Source organism: Gossypium hirsutum, chromosome D10, assembly GCF_007990345.1.
Source record: "Gossypium hirsutum isolate 1008001.06 chromosome D10, Gossypium_hirsutum_v2.1, whole genome shotgun sequence".
Lineage (NCBI taxonomy): Eukaryota > Viridiplantae > Streptophyta > Magnoliopsida > Malvales > Malvaceae > Gossypium > Gossypium hirsutum.
Genome location: NC_053446.1, coordinates 15,983,117 through 15,999,815, shown reverse-complemented (window position 1 = coordinate 15,999,815; position 16,699 = coordinate 15,983,117). Strand labels below are relative to the sequence as shown.

Sequence of the window (16,699 nt, the reverse complement as noted above, 5' to 3'; positions counted from 1 at the left end):
ATGTACACTTATATTTATGTGTTAAATATATGCATACACATATTCTCAAAATTCACTTACATACCATCCTTATATATGTTTTATAAATACATATACATGTATAATTTAAATTAAAGTAATGGTTTCATGTTATGCATTAACATTTTATCATACTTTTAAAGGAAATATATTTTGGTTTCGTCAAAGCATTAAAACCATCATATTTTATAAATTTTCAAAATATTTGGCATTCATGATTCTCGAGAAAGACCGTGTCCTAACTTACTGGATCGCAATTATTTTTCGATGAATTTAGAAAACCAAGTATTTATTTTGCAATAAATTCACGCAAATTTTAAATAAAAGCTTATTTTCGGGAATCCAAAAATGCCGGGTCCTAACTTACTGGTCATGACATTTTGCCGTCTTGAAATAAGAATTTCTAAAACAAAAGGCATTATTCGGTATTTAGAATTTTGAGAAATTGTGCCCTAACTTACTGGGTCTCTATTTTCTTCATTTGTCCAAAATAATCGAATATCCTTCTTAGATTTAACTGTGAGTTTTTCAAAAGACAAACTTAATTTTGAAGATTTAAAAATATTGTGCCCTAACTCACTGGGTGTGATGTTTTATTTCTTTGAAATAATAATGTTTTATTATTTTAATTCATTCACGAGTTTAAAGTTTTCTTTTAAAATCTCTTCAAATTTTCGACACCAAGACATTAAATAATCAATTTGGTACCGATTTTGGGCGTTACGAGGGTGCTAACCCTTCCTCGTGCGTAACTGACTCCCGAACCTATTTTCTCAAATTTCGTAGACCAAAATTGTTTTTAAGGTGAGCCGGTCACACCTCAATCAAGGATCGGTGGCGACTCCAGTTTTATTTTCAAAGTCGACAACTAAATTTTTTATTTTTCAAAAAAACGGTTTCGACAATCATATATATGAAATAGTGATCATATACATATATCAATATACGAAATAACTTAGTTTTTAAATCCATAATTATAGTGATTAAGGTTCAATTTTTGTCACTAATATCAATAAAAAATGAAGTTTAGTAAATTATACTTTTTTTATTGGGAATTAATTAATTATGAGAAAGTGTATTTATATTTATTATAAGAATAATATATGATGCATCGTCAGTACATAAGTCTCAAGCATCATCCGTAACTAATAATAAGACATGCAGGAGGAAAGCCAGAAAATTTTTTTAGGGGGCGAAATTAAATTGTAATTTTTACAATAGTAAAAATGCAATTTCACCATTTTAATAGCCTTTATCTTTATAATTTTTGAAGGATTAAATCAAACTTTTATCATTTTTAGGGGGTCAAAGTGCAATTTTACCTTTATTAATTTAAAATTTTAAAAATTTCAAAGGGCTTAAATAGAAAATTTTTTCATTTTAGGGGGTGGGGCTCTTGTTAACCTCCCCTAGTTTTACCCCTGATGACATGTCATTATTAAATTAAACAAAAAAATGAAAGATTTGTAAATAAATATTAATAAAACGTTTTTACATTAATTATGTTATAGGAAGTGTGCTTATATTAATTATATATATATATATAAAAGTAAGTTTATATTAATGAGAGGAAAAATGAATGGAAAAAAATACAAATTTTATCAATAATGATATCAATATATACCCTATTTGGCAATTGGTTGATAGTTGATAGCTGATTATTGATTGTAGTAGTTGGTTTGACCAACTGATTCTATTAATTGTTTAGTTGAAAGTGTTTAGTAAAACTTAGTTGATAGCTAAAAGCTGATGCGTAAAATAACAAATAAGGATATGCCACATTTTATTCTTTAAGTATTTATTTGTTTATAATACTTTAATTTTTATTGGGTGAAATTATTGAAATGAAACACTATTACCAAGAAATGAAAACATCCATTATGAAAATTAAGTAGTGGATATTTTAGAAATTTAAATAAACAAAGTTCTTAAGTTCCTTATTTGCAAATATTAGCCTTGTGGAAATTGTATAATTGTAAATTATATATAATTATATCATGTTCTTAGTATACAAATTAGTGATAATTATGTCACACTCTAAATAAATTTGTCAAGTAGTATATTTCAATTAATATAAAATTGCATAAGAAATTATTTTACACAAGTAAATTAAAAATAAATTAAGATACATAAATATTCAAGGATGAATGGGCTCAACTGAAAATTTCTCGTAGCAATATTGATTTTTGTTGATTCATGGTGGAGTGTTTTTTTGTAGATTCACATGGAGGGTTTTTTTTTTTGAGATTTACTTTGGACTTTAGAGGTGAAATGAAAATGGGAGAATAAATGCTACTGATATATTGGCACTCTATTAGGTTTGAGTATATGGCAAAGAGTAATTTTTTAGCAAGTATGATTAGATATATCATTCCACATATCTCACTTCCAATCGGCCATAGAAAAAAGTTATTCATTCCAACGTTTTTTATTTTGAAGGTTTTAGCTCAACAAGCTCTTATAAACTTTTATCATCAAACATTACAATTTGAGTATTAAATCCAAACTCTTGCAGCCCAAAACAACTAAAACAATCTGCCCACCCCTAAATTTATAAGTTGGAGATAAATTTCAAAAAGGAAAAAAAAGGAAGTAATACTAATATTTGCATTGACTAGTCAATTCTTTTGGTCAAAAGTCAAAATAATGTGCCTCAAAGCCTCTTATCATATCATTACCAACTAAATAAAAATTGCTCATCATTCTCTGATCTTCGTCTCTCGAAACCTTTCTTTACTGCCCATCCTCAATCATGGACCTTCACTTTCCCAAGCGCCAGTTACAAATCCAAGGTCCACGCCCCAACCCACTCAGACTCAGCAAAGACTCCCATAAAGTTAAAAAACCACCTCACCCGCCACCTCGCGCCGCTGCCCCTCCCGCTGTCCAACACCGTCGCGAGCCTGTAGTCATCTACGCTGTCTCACCCAAAGTCATCCACGCTGAACAATCCGACTTCATGTCAGTAGTACAACGATACACCGGGCTTTCATCCGAAAGCTTCTCTAGCGGTGGCGCAATATCGCCGGCGGCTAGGATGGCAGTGACGGAGAAGGCAAGTCTGACCCCAAGAGAGAGAGTAGTAGAAGTGGGGGTGTTCGGGGAAGGTGGGATGGAAGAGAGTTTGATTCGGATTCCACCAGGGATACTTTCGCCTGCGCCGGAAGCGTTGCCGGCTGTAGAAACGGGAACGATCTTTTCGCCGGCGTCGGAAGCTCGAATGATGACGGTTTTGAATGACTGGAGCCCGATGTTTTACGGGAGTGGGTTAATGGCAAGCCCCTCTTCTATATTGCTTTCCGAGTCTTTAATTTCTTCTCCAACTCTTTCTTCTGATTTTTTTACTCAAATTTGGAAACTTTAACCAAAATTTATTTAAATTTTCCAAATCAAATTTTGGGTTTCTATATTTGGAGATTGTATTGTTAGATTTAGTGGCTTCTTCAATTGTAATAATATGCTAACTTTATAAAAAGAAATGATGAATTTGTTGTAAGAGTTTATTTTTTTATGTAAAAAGATGCAATTTTAATTTAGCTTGTATTTGAATTTTAATTCTAATTTTAACTGAAATCTGGTGGCCAATGGGTTGAATATCTTCAACCTAGAAAAAAATTCACAAATGAGAGTTCTTTCAAGTCGACCCCTTGCAACAAAAAAAATCCTATAGACTAACAGGCAATCCATAGTTGTGGAATGTCTTGATTCTTCCGTTCCGTCCGCCTGCAACAATCACGAGGCCCCATGTTTCTGGCAAGGTTGCGTGATAGTCGCCGTAGTTGTGACAGAGCTGTTGTTGTTCATACGAATAATACTCGTCTTCTGCAACTGTTATTTCCCACAACATAAGTTTTTCTTCAGGCCATGTTGCAGAACCCTTGCAGGAGCCATCTATGGAGAACCAGTTTCCAAGTGAGAATCGTTGCGAATCTCTGATCCAAGAAGTGCCCTCTATCTGATCCCCTCTCAGTGACCGATCCGAGTGCCGCTGATCTGAACCTTGGCCTAACCAAGGTATTGCTACAGACACATCTTCACAGAAGAAGTGTTCGCAAGAAGAAACAGATTTTGTATGTTTCGATGTTCGAGGGCAAATGTCATCGTAGTTCCAAACATAAACACGACAGTCTTCTCCAACTGAGATTATATGTCTCCCAGTGGACGTAAAAGATGCTGACATCTGACTTCTGGACTTGGGGAGTCCTGCAATATTCAAGCAAAATATTAGACTATGAAAATTACAACTTAATGACTGAAGTTTTGAACCTTTTCGTAATAATGCAACTTTGGATATGTTTTCGAATCAAGGAAAGGCAGGCAGCAAGCAATCAACTAAAAGAACTATCATTGCCATCAAATTCAAAGTGCAGACTGAAGAACAGAGCAAGCACCAAATGAACAAACCCAATTCCGGGTCAGAATACAAAATGTTACCTTTAAATTTACGAACAGTATCAACCCCATCGAGTATTCGGAGTTTGGAATCTTTAGAAGTTATCATAACTTTGTGAGGTTCATCCTGGGAGTACTGGAAGATGGAATGGAAATAATAAGTAATGAATGAAAATGTTACTGCAAGCAAGTTATATGTAGCACCAAGATCTTCAGTGCAAAACCTGAATACTTGTGATTTTGTTGCCTGAAGTTTTCTTTCTGCCATGAATATGAATCTCGGCCTCCAAAATAATGTCGTCACCTATAGTGCCAATAACATAATATCAAAAACACTCTGGCCGAATTGAAAGGAATGATTGAACAACTAAAAACAGTAGAATAGAACTCGAACATGGAAGAAACCATTACCTGATACTTGATAAAAATGGCAAGTACCTCTAATGGAACCGGCAATAAATTCCTGCTAGAATGAAGGGGCATGAAAGAATTACGATCACCAGAAAAAACGTTTTTAGCAGAAGAATATTTGATCAAGTATTCAGACACCACACACACCTTTCCATCTGGCCTGTAACATATAGCAGTTACAATGTCCCAAACATCCACCCAGTGAACGACTCGCGTCTCCGACACTCCCCAAATCCTAACTTTTCCATCTATAGAACCACTGATGAAATAACTGTCATCAATGGGATTGAACTGAATGCAAGTGACTGTTTACATACAACATATATATAGGGTCAGAATTTAGACTATGACATTACATATTTCAAACTAGAGAAATCGACAATATAAGCCAATCTAAACCAAAAAGGGACTAATATCAAATAGGATAGAGTCATTTCATGGTTACCGTAATTGTTATGATGAAAAACATTTAAACACTGATTGCAGCCGACTTTCCAGAGACGGACCGTTTTATCCATGGAAGAGGAAATGAGAAACTGCAACAAAAAATTTGATTCAGGCAAACAAAAATAAAAAAACAAGGGTCTAAAGAGAATTTAATTCAAGTACGATAGACTGCTAAGTTTCTGCATCTACTCACATTTGATCTGGACCATGCAACATCTAAAACGTCACTGCCATGACCATGAAGCTCCTGGATTGGTGACTCCTCAATCCGAAAAATCTTATTAGGAATAACAACTTGAGAGTCAACCAGCTTCTCTCTGCCAAAACCGAATTTCCCTTTGCCCATCGATCTACCTAAATTGTGCTCAGCCATCAAAGGTTTACTAAAGGCATCTGTTGACATCACACACCATATACGGACTACCCCATCTTCACCACCACTTGCTAAATACTGACCATCAGGGCTAAACTTCATTGTCCAGATGAAGCCCTTGTGAGCCTGTATTTCTTGTCCCATGTAAAGTGCTGAAAACTCCATGTATCCTTTCTTGTTGGACTGAACCATCACTCTGTTTGTTTCACATACTTTGAAACTCGGTTTCGATGTCTTAGATGAACCCCTGCTTTCCCCAACTTTCCTCATGCTGGAAAAGTGTTTCCACCATTTCTTGAATTTCTTCCTATTAACTTCAGCCTTTTCAGATTCATCCAAGTGTTGTTGTGTTTCCTGTTGTTCAAATACCTTATTCTCGCTCTCGAGAGCTGCTGCTGTTGATTCATCGAGCAACAAATTGGCTTCACACATCAGTTTCCTATCACAATCAGCAATACTTCCTTCACCATTGCCAGCAGACGGACACGAAGAACTCAAGACAGCATCACTGCACTCTGTGATCCTCTGCAAATCCTTTATCCTTGATGAATTTGCAAACTCAACTAGATCCATTCCGAGAAGAAATCTTTCACGCCGCTCCTTAACATTTCCAGGTTCATTCATCCAAATTTCATACTCTAATTTCCCACACTCTAATCCTTGTTTCGCTAAAACAGGCTCTTCGATCGACAAGCAATCCAAAGAATCAAAGAAGACGTCATTTTCACCCTCTTCAGAGCTTAGCATGACTAGTAACTAAGACTAGTGTTCCACATCAAAACCAACTCTTTCAGTACATGCCTCTAAGCAACCCAAGAACTTTCCTGGAACCCTTTTTGAATCCCCAATTCACAGACAAGAGTTTTAACTCAATTGATAAAGCAAAATAATGGGATTGAAGTCAAGCAATTCAAAGCAAAATTAGCAACAAGCATGCTCTAGAACTTGAACATATATGGATCCCAATATACAATTAACATTAAAAAAAATGATGATACCCAGGGCCCGGAATGGTGGAAATAATCAAATAGTTAAAAACAAAGGCCGATGTTTGAATGGTTTCAAGGCTAGTACCTTGGGTTCCATGCAAAAAGCAGACAATGGAAATTTCCAGAAAAACACTATCACCGACTCTTCCCTTTTGATCATGGGTTGCTCAACACCTCAAAACTCGATTTTAAACCTTTGGAAAAACCTTGAAACTCTTAAAGGGGCAAATATGAAGAGAAACCCAGAATCGAAAACCAAATGGGTTATAGAGAGAGTGTGTGGTTCGGCATTGAGGGCCTCGAGATTTGGGATTTTGGGAACGCACGAGCGACAAGAAGAAGCGGCGCAGCTCGGGAAACAAGAACCTAGACTTGTGCTTTTTCTGCAACAAAGCTCTTTCTCTTTTTTTCTCTTGGATTTGTGTTGGTAAGGGAATGGTGATGATTATATCTACCGATATCTGTAAACACCAACAAGTTAACCAAAATTAATGGCAGAACAGAACGAAATGGGGAAATTTTGGAAACTCCATAACACCAAATGAAGAAGGTTTTGAACATGAAAATATGGAAACTCTGCTAGAATTTAAAAATGTATAATACTAATTGGTAATAGTAATAAGGACTAAATTATTCTTAGTACCCCGATACAGCAGAATTCTGAAGGAAGAAAACTGACAATTCAGCTTTTAAGTAGTGAGGAGAAAAAGAAAAGTTGTGAAAAGTAAGTTGCATATCATAGATTATTGGAGTAGATAAAAGTTTTAAAATTTTCTTTTTCAGAAAAATAAAAAAGGACTTAACCTTTAAAAGCTAGTACAGGTTCTGTTATGTGATTTAATTAGGCTGAGTTTTAAAAGGCCAAGAAAGGGCATTAAATGGTGGGAATTAGACAGCCTATGAAACACCAACAGTAGCAGCAATAGGCTCAACGACACCAGTTCAGCTTATTTAAGAGAAAAGGGTCCCCAATAAAGCACAAAAAGAATAGTTAAAAAAATAATTATATAATTACAGAGGCTAGGGGTCTCTACTGAGCTAGCAAAGAAACCATAAATGGTTTAAAAACATATAGGTAGGCTGGATTCATTTTCAGCAAACCAAAAACAACACACCCTCAGATTCAGACCCTCTCTTGGGTTTGGTATTGCAGCAGATGATTTTATGTTGATCTTTTAAGTTTGATAAAAAGAGGCGAACATCAAGAAGAGTGTAGCTTTGTTGATCTCAGTTTACCTGTTCTGGTTTTGAGTGTGTTGGGTGTTTCCCTCATCTAAGTTGATCTGTCTGTGCCTTATTTTAGAGCAAAATTCCGGGTTTTTTGGGGTGTTGCTGGTACCTAATCCAAACCAGATCATCATCAAAATGGGGAAGGGTTCCTTACTTGGGGATTCTGGGGTTTCAATTCCATCTTCAACAAAACAAAAGATTTCATCTTGGGATTTTTATCACGTCATCATTGAACTCAAAATGAAAGAAAGTAAAAAAAAAAAGAAGAAGAAGAAAGAAAGAAAGACCCTTTTTTCTATTCCATTTCTTCTCCTACATATAGGTTTAGCTTTTGAAGTTACACCAAAATCTCAAACAAGCTTTGCCATTTTTGTTCACTACAGTTTCATGAGGCACATTTTATTTGCTTGTGCTAAGAGAGTCTAAGATTCTGATTACGGGATTGTACGGTGGTGACATTGAAGAAAATAAACTGAGAAGATAAATATGGGTGATGGCATGAACCAGTCGGCAAAATATCAAAAGCTTCCAAAACCCAGTGTCACTTTCTTTGCTAATGGCAAATGGGGTTGCCTTGAGACCACGCCATTTTCACCTTTTTTCCCTTTAAAAAAAAATTTATTTTCCAACCCATTATTTGATTTAGACTTTTGGAGTTTTTTGGATTATGTTTACAACAATCCACCATTGCCACTCCCATTGAAGCCATTCATGTGTCAATAAATCTCATGATAACCTGATGAAAAGGATTTGGATAATAACCCAACCTTAGGCTGCACTAGTGGGAGAACAAATATAATATATATAAATATATCTTTGATGTGAACGTGTTGTTTGACTTGAAAAAAAAAGAAAGTTGAAAATGGCATGAACAATAGAAAAAAAGATTTTGTATTGTTATTTTCTATATTACATCTTTCTTTTCAAGGAAATATAAAATGAATTTGGAAGGATAAACATTATGCATCTGTAACGTTGATTCATAAACAAACAAACAAAAAAAGATATTCAATGTGTGAATTATGATTGGCTAACATTTTATTTTTTATTGAGAAGGGGATTAACAGCAAAGTAGTCAATATATACAAAAGGTAGAAAACCATCCACGTGGTTGTTTATTTGTTTATTTTATAGGATAGATTTAACTACAGGACAGATTTGAACACCTCCATTCATTCCACACTGTTGTTTGTAATTTTATTTATATATATATATTATGTTTAGGTTGATTTTTAAAAAATATTTATTAACTCAATTAGATAATTATATTTTATTTCAAAATGTAATTAAATTATTTAAATTAAGTTATGAATACCCTAATTCTCAATTTTTTTACGCTCTCTTCCTCCTGCCCCTGCAATTCTTTCTTCTCTTTTAATGCATTTCTTTTTTTCTTCTATTAGACAACTTTCCTCTGCAATCCTTGTACAATTTTTTTCTATATAACTTCTTCTTAGTATTTGGGTTTTATGATTTATTTGAGTTTTTTCGGTTCAATGAATATTAATTATTTTATGTAAAGTATATAGAAATAAAGAGAGAAAATTATTATTTTTTTAAATAATATATAGGTCTTGAATCAAGGTCAATGTTTAAAAATGAAAAAGAAAATACCTGGATTTTGTTATCAAATATTGGGTTTGGATGAGTTTGGGGGTTTTTGAATTTTTTGTCATTGGAGTTTTTAAGTGAAGAAAAAAAAGATGAACATTTTATAAGGTCTTTAAAAATAAACTCAAAGAAATCATATTTGTTTTTTAACTTTTTAAGTTAAAATTTGCCACATGCCATAAGATGATTGGCTAAGATAACTTTTTCCAATAGTTAGGGTATCCTGAGTAATGGAGTATAATTTAGATACCACTTTAGGCAACAAGAGTATAATTAGGGTGTCACTTGTGACAAAGAAAATGATGAGATAACAACATGAGAAAAAGAAAATAATTTAAATACCATTTTTTTTGAATAATCTCATTATAAATTCTGATAATATTTGCTTCAACACACTGAACTCATATTCTCCTACATTAGCAATAATGCACATACTAATTGAGTTATGACACAATCGAGTAGAGTTAAGTAATAAGTAATAATTAATAAATGTATTCCTGAATTTCTTTATTATATTGTATAGCATAATAAAAGAATTTGTGATTAAATTAAAGATGTTATTGTCACCTCAAGCTTAGTGCCGGGAAACTTGGAGTAAAAATGAGAAATCGGCACCAAAATCAAAAGTGAAGGAATCACCTTTTCAAATTTTAATATAATTATTTAGTGGGAAAATTAAAGTAATAGAGTTTAATTAAAAGAGATAGTTACAAATTTAAATATAAAGACAAATAGGTGTAAAATCAAGTGGGTTGCCAATTAATGGTATTATATTTTGACAATGGCTAACAATTTCCATTAAAAATTACCACTCTCTTTTTAAGAATATTTATTTCATAATTTCTTTTTTCTTTAATCTAGTTTTAGGGTGTTTAATGTTATCAAATTTACAACTCACTTAGAACCCTAAAACTAATACGTATAGGTGTAAAATCATGTGGCTTGTCAAATGCCAAGCAGATGTAAAGACAAACACAAAGTAGCCAAAGGAGCAAGAAAGAAGGTAAAAGGGAAAACAAAAGGCAGTGGTTTTGGCAACAAATCCCCCATCCCTTCAATTATTTATGTTTCATATCATTAATTAATTTCCTTGTTTCTTCACTTATAACATCTTCCTTCTTCTATTCTCTTGCGCTATCATAATTTTGTCTCCCAAACCAAAAATTAACCCGATCAAATTAGTCACTCAGATTCATTGGATTAGAAATTGAGCAGAGTACCAATTCAAAAAGTAATTTTGAATCATTTAAATCGAGAATCAATACAAATCGATTGAATCAAGTTTTTTATTTTATTTTTCATTTTTTAATATTTTTAATTGAACCAATGGACTGACAAACTTATAAAATTTTTAATGTTTTAATTGTCAAAAAATAAGAATTTAATTTTAAAAAAATTAATAATCAAAATTAATTTCTTTTTAAAAAATTGAGGGTGAAATTTAACTCCAACAAAATAAACTCCAAATTAACAAATATACAAACAGCCTAGTTTTATTAGTATGCCAAAAAAAAAAAAAAGAGTTCACTTCTTATAGAAAAAATGGGTTGTAGATATAAACAAGAAAAATGAAAACATGAGAAAAAAAAAAGAGAAAACAAATATTATAACAGGAAATAGATAAATAATAAATTAGATATGGAGAAGTAAAGAACTAACCTTGAACTCAGTGGTGCAAAGGAGGGAATCTCCACTAGGAAAAGAGAGTGAAAGTATCGTGTGTTGGCAATGAAGTTATATGTATAAAATGATTTGATTAAGCCAATATTAGCCACCTAAGGATTGATTAGTCCCTAGCTGTTAGGGGCACATCTCCACTCAATCTTCTCTCGATTTCCTCTCATTTAAGGCCAAAAGATGAATGCTTATTTTATACTCCCTCATGTTATTAGCGAATAATTAAACAACATTGATGACATCTTGCAATCAAACCCTCATCAGCTGCCAAATTAGTGCTGTCAACCCTTTTCCTTTTTGGTTAAGTTTATATGTTTGAAATTGATTAGTGAAGTTGGAATTCATATGTTTTTATGTTGATAGCAGTGTTATTGTCAATTAAATTAAAACTTAATCCAAGTAACAAAAATCTTTACAACTTGTGTACATGAGGTCCTATTTTAAAGACCTCTATCACTTTGGAAATACCCAATCGTTTTATGCTTTTTCTTTTTCTTTTTTAACAACAAATCTTCAAACAAATTTGAATTGAAAATTTTAATATTTAGAATTTTTTTCAATCAACCTCTTTTCTTTATTTTATTTATTATTGGAAAAGTGTTTTTTGTAGATTTAAAAGTTTTTTCAAAATATTGGAGGAAATGCTTGTTAAGAAGTACTATTAAGAGTAAGTAAAATTTGATTCGATTCGAAAAAATCGAAAAAGATTTTGAATTTCGAGTTAATCGAATTGAGTTATTCGAATTATTCGAGTCAACTTGAATAACTTGATTCAAGTTTTGAGTTCAAGTCGAGTTGAATTTCACAATTCAGATAACTCAAATAATTTGAATAAGCAAATTGGTCTCTCACAAAAAAATTATAAAAAAAAAATTTAAATAATTTTCAAAAATTCAAAATTTATATTTTTAAAAAATTCTCAAACTTTTAAAAAAATTCTAAAAAATATATAAAAAGTTAAAATTTTAAAAATATTCTAAAATAATAACTGTGGGACCTAATTAATGATTCAAATTTATCATACTGAAGTATTTTTTTATTTTGCTTTAAAAAAATTCAAATATATATGGTTTCAAATTTATGTGCTCTAACATGGAATTAGTTATACCATAATAATGTTTTTATTTAACATGTTTAGTTTTTTTAATTTAACTCGAATAATTTCACTCGATTCGATTTAAAAATTTTCAAATTAAATTAGGATGACAAAATGAGACTCGTGAACTCGATTAACTTAAAATTTTTTCACTCAATTCGATCGAACAGTCACACCTAAGTATCATAATAGTATTGCTTTTGTCAAACATAAAATGAGTTGAATTAGTCTCATGAGAATAAAGTGCATTTTATGGTCAATTATTTATTTCTTTGGGGAGTATCTACGACGAAGGAATGAGGGTGAAGCTAAAGGATAAGGGGTTTGAGTCAAGGTAGTTAGTATGGTATTTGTGGGCGTATTGTTTTTGTGTTGGTATTAGTATGTATCGATATTGATATATTTTGGTGTACCGTTGTGAGTTTATCGATATTTTAAAAGATTTTTTGTATATATATTTATAGTTTAACTTTTAGTTTCTTGATAAATTGTATATACATTTAAATATTTTCCACATATATATTTATAGCCTAAGTTTTAGTTTCTTCACAAATTATATGTTATTTTGTTCAAAAAATAAATTTTATATTATAAATACATGTAAATATATCTCAATGCATCCATATAAATATATTTATATGTAAATAAAAATTTCTAAAATTATAAAATAATAAAAGTAGAATTACATTTTGGTCCCTCAAAGATGGTAAAATTGTGATTTAATTTTTCTAAAAAATATAAAAATATAATCTAATACAATGGCACAATTATATTTAGCTCTCTTTAAAATGTTAACTTTGTTTCAACCATAGAACGAGTCATAAGTGCCGCTATTTTAAGAAGGTATAATGATAAATTTAGTACTTAACGTTTATATTTAGTCAATTTGGCTCTTATTCTTTTTTTGGCTAAATTTAGTCATTAACCTTTCAAAATGATCAGTTAAATTATTTTTCTTTAACAAAAATACTAACTAAAAAATTAATTTTTTAACGATGTTAGTGTGATGACCCTTTTGGTAGTCCATGTGTATTTCATGTTGATATGTAACTATTTGTCTTATACGCCACATCAATAAATACTTTAAAAACTATAAAATATTCAAAAAAATGTAAAATGTTCATGAAAAAAAGAGCATAAAGTATACTTGGGTTGTCATGTTTAAAAATTTAATGTTTTAGCCGGTGTTTTCATAAAAAAAAATTAATTCTACTCATTTTGAAATGTTAGATGGCCAAATTCGATTCTTTTGAAAAAGTTGAAGACTAAATTTAAGTAAAAAAAAAAGAATAAGAGCCAAATTGAGAAGAGATATAAAGATTAAAAAGATGGTAAGGTATGGTGGAAATCATGATATTGAAAGTATGAGTTTAGTCAACCATGATATTATATAATCAATTAATGGGTTCGTGCGGTAATGTCCGAAAATGTGTAGCGTAGTTTAGTTAAAGCACTAATTTGTGGTAATTGGCATGTGTACACCAAAAGGCAATCTTTGCCATATAAGCAGATCAAGGTCTTTAGTTGTTGAGGACATATCTCCTCAAAATCTTCTTATTCCCTTTCCAGTAAACAAAAGGTGTATTTTGTTTCTATATTGTAATTACTTTTTCTACGTAAAAAGATAATTGCAAGTTGAATTTTAAAAACATACACAAGCATTCCAATTCCCAACTCCCAAGTTGTATGGTAAAAGGGAACTCCTCACTGCCTCGCCAAATCTTGGGGCACTTGGGCTGCACCAAAAAGAGGGTCTAATATTTGATAATTGAAATTATACATATTTTAACCCCCAACTTAAGACTTGGAAAATGCACATTGCCCCAACTCCCTACCATTTCAGCTTCTCAATTTCCAAGGCGCCCTTTCCTCTCATTCCCCCTTGCGTAACATTTTAAGTGAATTATTAGATTAAAAAAAGTTGATTTGTTTTAGTTTGTGGGTGCCATTTGATTAATTAAGATTAGAAGGAAAGATGGACATCCCCTCGAGATACGAATCTCCTGCATCAATTACTTCTTAATTGTAATACAAAATAAGCAATTAAAGCTATTATCAGTAGGAGCATGTGAACATATATTTGTTTTCACCTAATATATGATTTTCTTTTAACATTAATGCATAACTGCCGTATCAATATCTTTTTTATTTTAACTTCACTACATTATCCTTATGTTCTCATACTTATATACTACTTAGTATTAATATTACAAATTTTAAAATCTATTGATTTTTTAGATTTGGTTAATATATAACATAATTACCGTTTTTGGTTAATATATATTTGGTTTTAATCTATATTAATTATCATAATTATGATTAATTGTTGAATTAATTTAATTTGATATATATTAAATGTATTGTTTTTTCATACATGGCTTAAGACTACAACTAAAGGTATAAATGAGACACTGGTGCTCGCAAGTTACTCGAATTCAACTAAAAGAAATTGAACTCGGTTCAACAATTATCGAGCTCGGGTAGCTCAAGCTATTGATCTAGTCGAATTCGAGTGTAATGCCCCAAAATATAAGAGGTTGGATGAAATGAATAACTAAGAAATAAGTCTTAGGCTTGATAGTTAAGTAACTAGTACACTCCTTAAAGATCCTAGGTTATAACCACATCTCTCTCATTTCTTTTCTTTTTTCTAATTTCAGCAAACTAGAATGAAAAACACCCCTAAAACATATATTAAATGGAGTAGAAAATATTTTCCAAAAAAAAAATGGAGTAGAAAATAAACAAGTGTGGGCAGCAGTCTAATTGGTTAAGCATTCTCCCTTATCCCTTGGATTCTCAAGTCTAAGTCACGCCAAACTCCCCCATTTTCCTTTTAGTTTCGACGGCAAGGGTAAATTACCCTACAACCCCTTAAAAAATTTGAAAACCTAGCTATTTAGTCCCCTTTTTCCTAATTACATTATGATTTTGTTTTATTTTCCATTCCAAATTAGAATTCCTCCCTCTTTTCTCTTTCTCTTCATCTTTTCTTTTCTCCCTATTTTTTTCATCATATTTCAAATTATTTTGTTGTTGAAAATTATTTTGTTTCCCGAACCCAAAAATCTATTCTCGATTTAAAGACGATTCTCAACTGGTTTCGTAGTCACCCTTTGAAACGTCCTAAATCCTCCCCAAGAATAGGTAAGTTCAATTTGATCCCGATTATTAATGCCAAATTCTTGTAGCATTTACATCTGATGTTAATCTTTTATTCGAATTAATGGATCTTTTAAGAATTTTGCCAAAAATCTACTAAAATCTTGATTTTACTTCAAAATCGTTATTAATTCTTGCGTAATTGTCGGTTGAAGGACTTGTTATAGGTACCTTAGATCAGATTTGAATGTGAGGAAAGTCACTCAGGTTGTCGATGAAAGGTGTATGTTTCTTTACAAGCGAATCGAGACAAACCGTGCCTTGGAATAGGGTTACACGGCCAACCACACGGGCGTGTGAGCCACCCGTGTGGACTACATGACCCCTTACAAGGTCATGTTCCCCTTAAAACAGGTTTTACGATTCTCACATGTTCCAAGACCCTTTACACGACCCAAGACCTTCTACAGAGCCTGTCACATGACCATGTCTCCCTTCTAGGTTGACTTTGTAAATGCCACACGACCACAGTCTATCACACAGCCTAGCCACACGGTCGTGTGTCCCCTGTTTCACAAATACTATAGTTTTGACCTAAAATCTTATGTTTCGTTCAATTTAGTCCTTAATTGATTCCCAATTTGTTTTTGGTGATTTAAATTGTTCAATTAAGTCCATGATATTATGAAATATGCTAGAATCCATGAATTGACTGACTGAATTATTCATATTATGTATATGTATGATATGTTCAGTTTAGTCTTTATATATGCCCAGAATTATTTTTGGAGTTTTATTTGCACGAATTAGTCCCTAACTTGGTGTTATTCTAGAAATTGAGATATAATAACCGAAATGTTATGGCTATATTGAATGTGAAGTATATGTATATGCTACTTGTTGGAACGCCGATACGTTCCATGATGCAGCGAAAAAATTATTCTGGCAATCATCAACCATGGATCCATGTACGAGGAACGAATTGGGTTGAAACAAGGGTCGAAAATATAACTTTTTGAAACTGGAAGAGCGATGAACAACATTTGTTGATATGATTCCTTTAAACGATGTCGATCCTAAGTTGCAACAATAACGTCTTGGCCTTTACATAATCCACCTAGTAAAAAATGAACAGTAAAATTCTCTTGAACTTTTGAGAGAGAAAAAAATCAAAAACAACTACTAGACCTTTTGATATTGTTTTCTTGGTAACCCTAACACACTAAAGGATTTTATTTTCTTTTGATATCACATATCAGAAATAAAACGGGATTATTACCTTATTATTAGAGAAACAAATGAAAAGTCAGAAAGCAAACAACGGCTTGAACCAGTTTTGGTTTATGTGAACTC

The 16,699-nt window shown here is 32.0% G+C and overlaps 2 protein-coding genes across 7 annotated transcripts; one reads left to right on the top strand and one right to left on the bottom strand.

The window, feature by feature from the left end:
* The first annotated feature begins 2,581 nt into the window (after positions 1 to 2,581).
* Positions 2,582 to 3,554, top strand: LOC107914401 (protein MKS1). The gene has a single exon (XM_016843309.2). It carries the CDS (start codon positions 2,771 to 2,773, stop codon positions 3,380 to 3,382), a length of 612 nt encoding a protein of 203 aa, XP_016698798.1. The 5' UTR covers positions 2,582 to 2,770; the 3' UTR covers positions 3,383 to 3,554.
* LOC107914400 (protein tipD) lies at positions 3,532 to 8,399 on the bottom strand. 6 transcript variants are annotated; one of them, XM_041102112.1, is made up of 9 exons: positions 7,867 to 8,399; positions 6,716 to 7,091; positions 5,462 to 6,473; positions 5,267 to 5,357; positions 4,969 to 5,126; positions 4,822 to 4,876; positions 4,635 to 4,714; positions 4,453 to 4,546; positions 3,532 to 4,221 (listed from the first exon to the last, which is right to left on the bottom strand). In XM_041102112.1, the coding sequence occupies exons 3-9, from the start codon at positions 6,386 to 6,388 to the stop codon at positions 3,683 to 3,685; spliced, it is 1,944 nt and encodes a 647-aa protein (XP_040958046.1). In that variant the 5' UTR covers positions 6,389 to 6,473; positions 6,716 to 7,091; positions 7,867 to 8,399; the 3' UTR covers positions 3,532 to 3,682. The 6 variants fall into 6 exon arrangements, with proteins under 6 accessions (XP_040958046.1, XP_016698796.2, XP_016698795.2 ...); XM_016843307.2 differs by lacking the exon at positions 7,867 to 8,399 and adding an exon at positions 7,274 to 7,427; XM_016843306.2 differs by having other exon boundaries at positions 5,462 to 7,091.
* Between the last annotated feature and the right edge of the window lie 8,300 nt (positions 8,400 to 16,699).

Bases quoted from the DNA above. Each gene is read 5' to 3' on its own strand.
- LOC107914401 (XM_016843309.2), top strand. From the start codon at position 2,771: ATGGACCTTCACTTTCCCAAGCGCCAGTTACAAATCCAAGGTCCACGC.
- LOC107914400 (XM_016843306.2), bottom strand. From the start codon at position 6,388: ATGCTAAGCTCTGAAGAGGGTGAAAATGACGTCTTCTTTGATTCTTTG. The intron at 4,877-4,968 runs GTGTGTGTGGTG...CCTTCATTCTAG, and splicing joins GTTACAGGCCAGATGGAAAG to CAGGAATTTATTGCCGGTTC. The intron at 4,222-4,452 runs GTAACATTTTGT...TGAATATTGCAG, and splicing joins TACTGTTCGTAAATTTAAAG to GACTCCCCAAGTCCAGAAGT.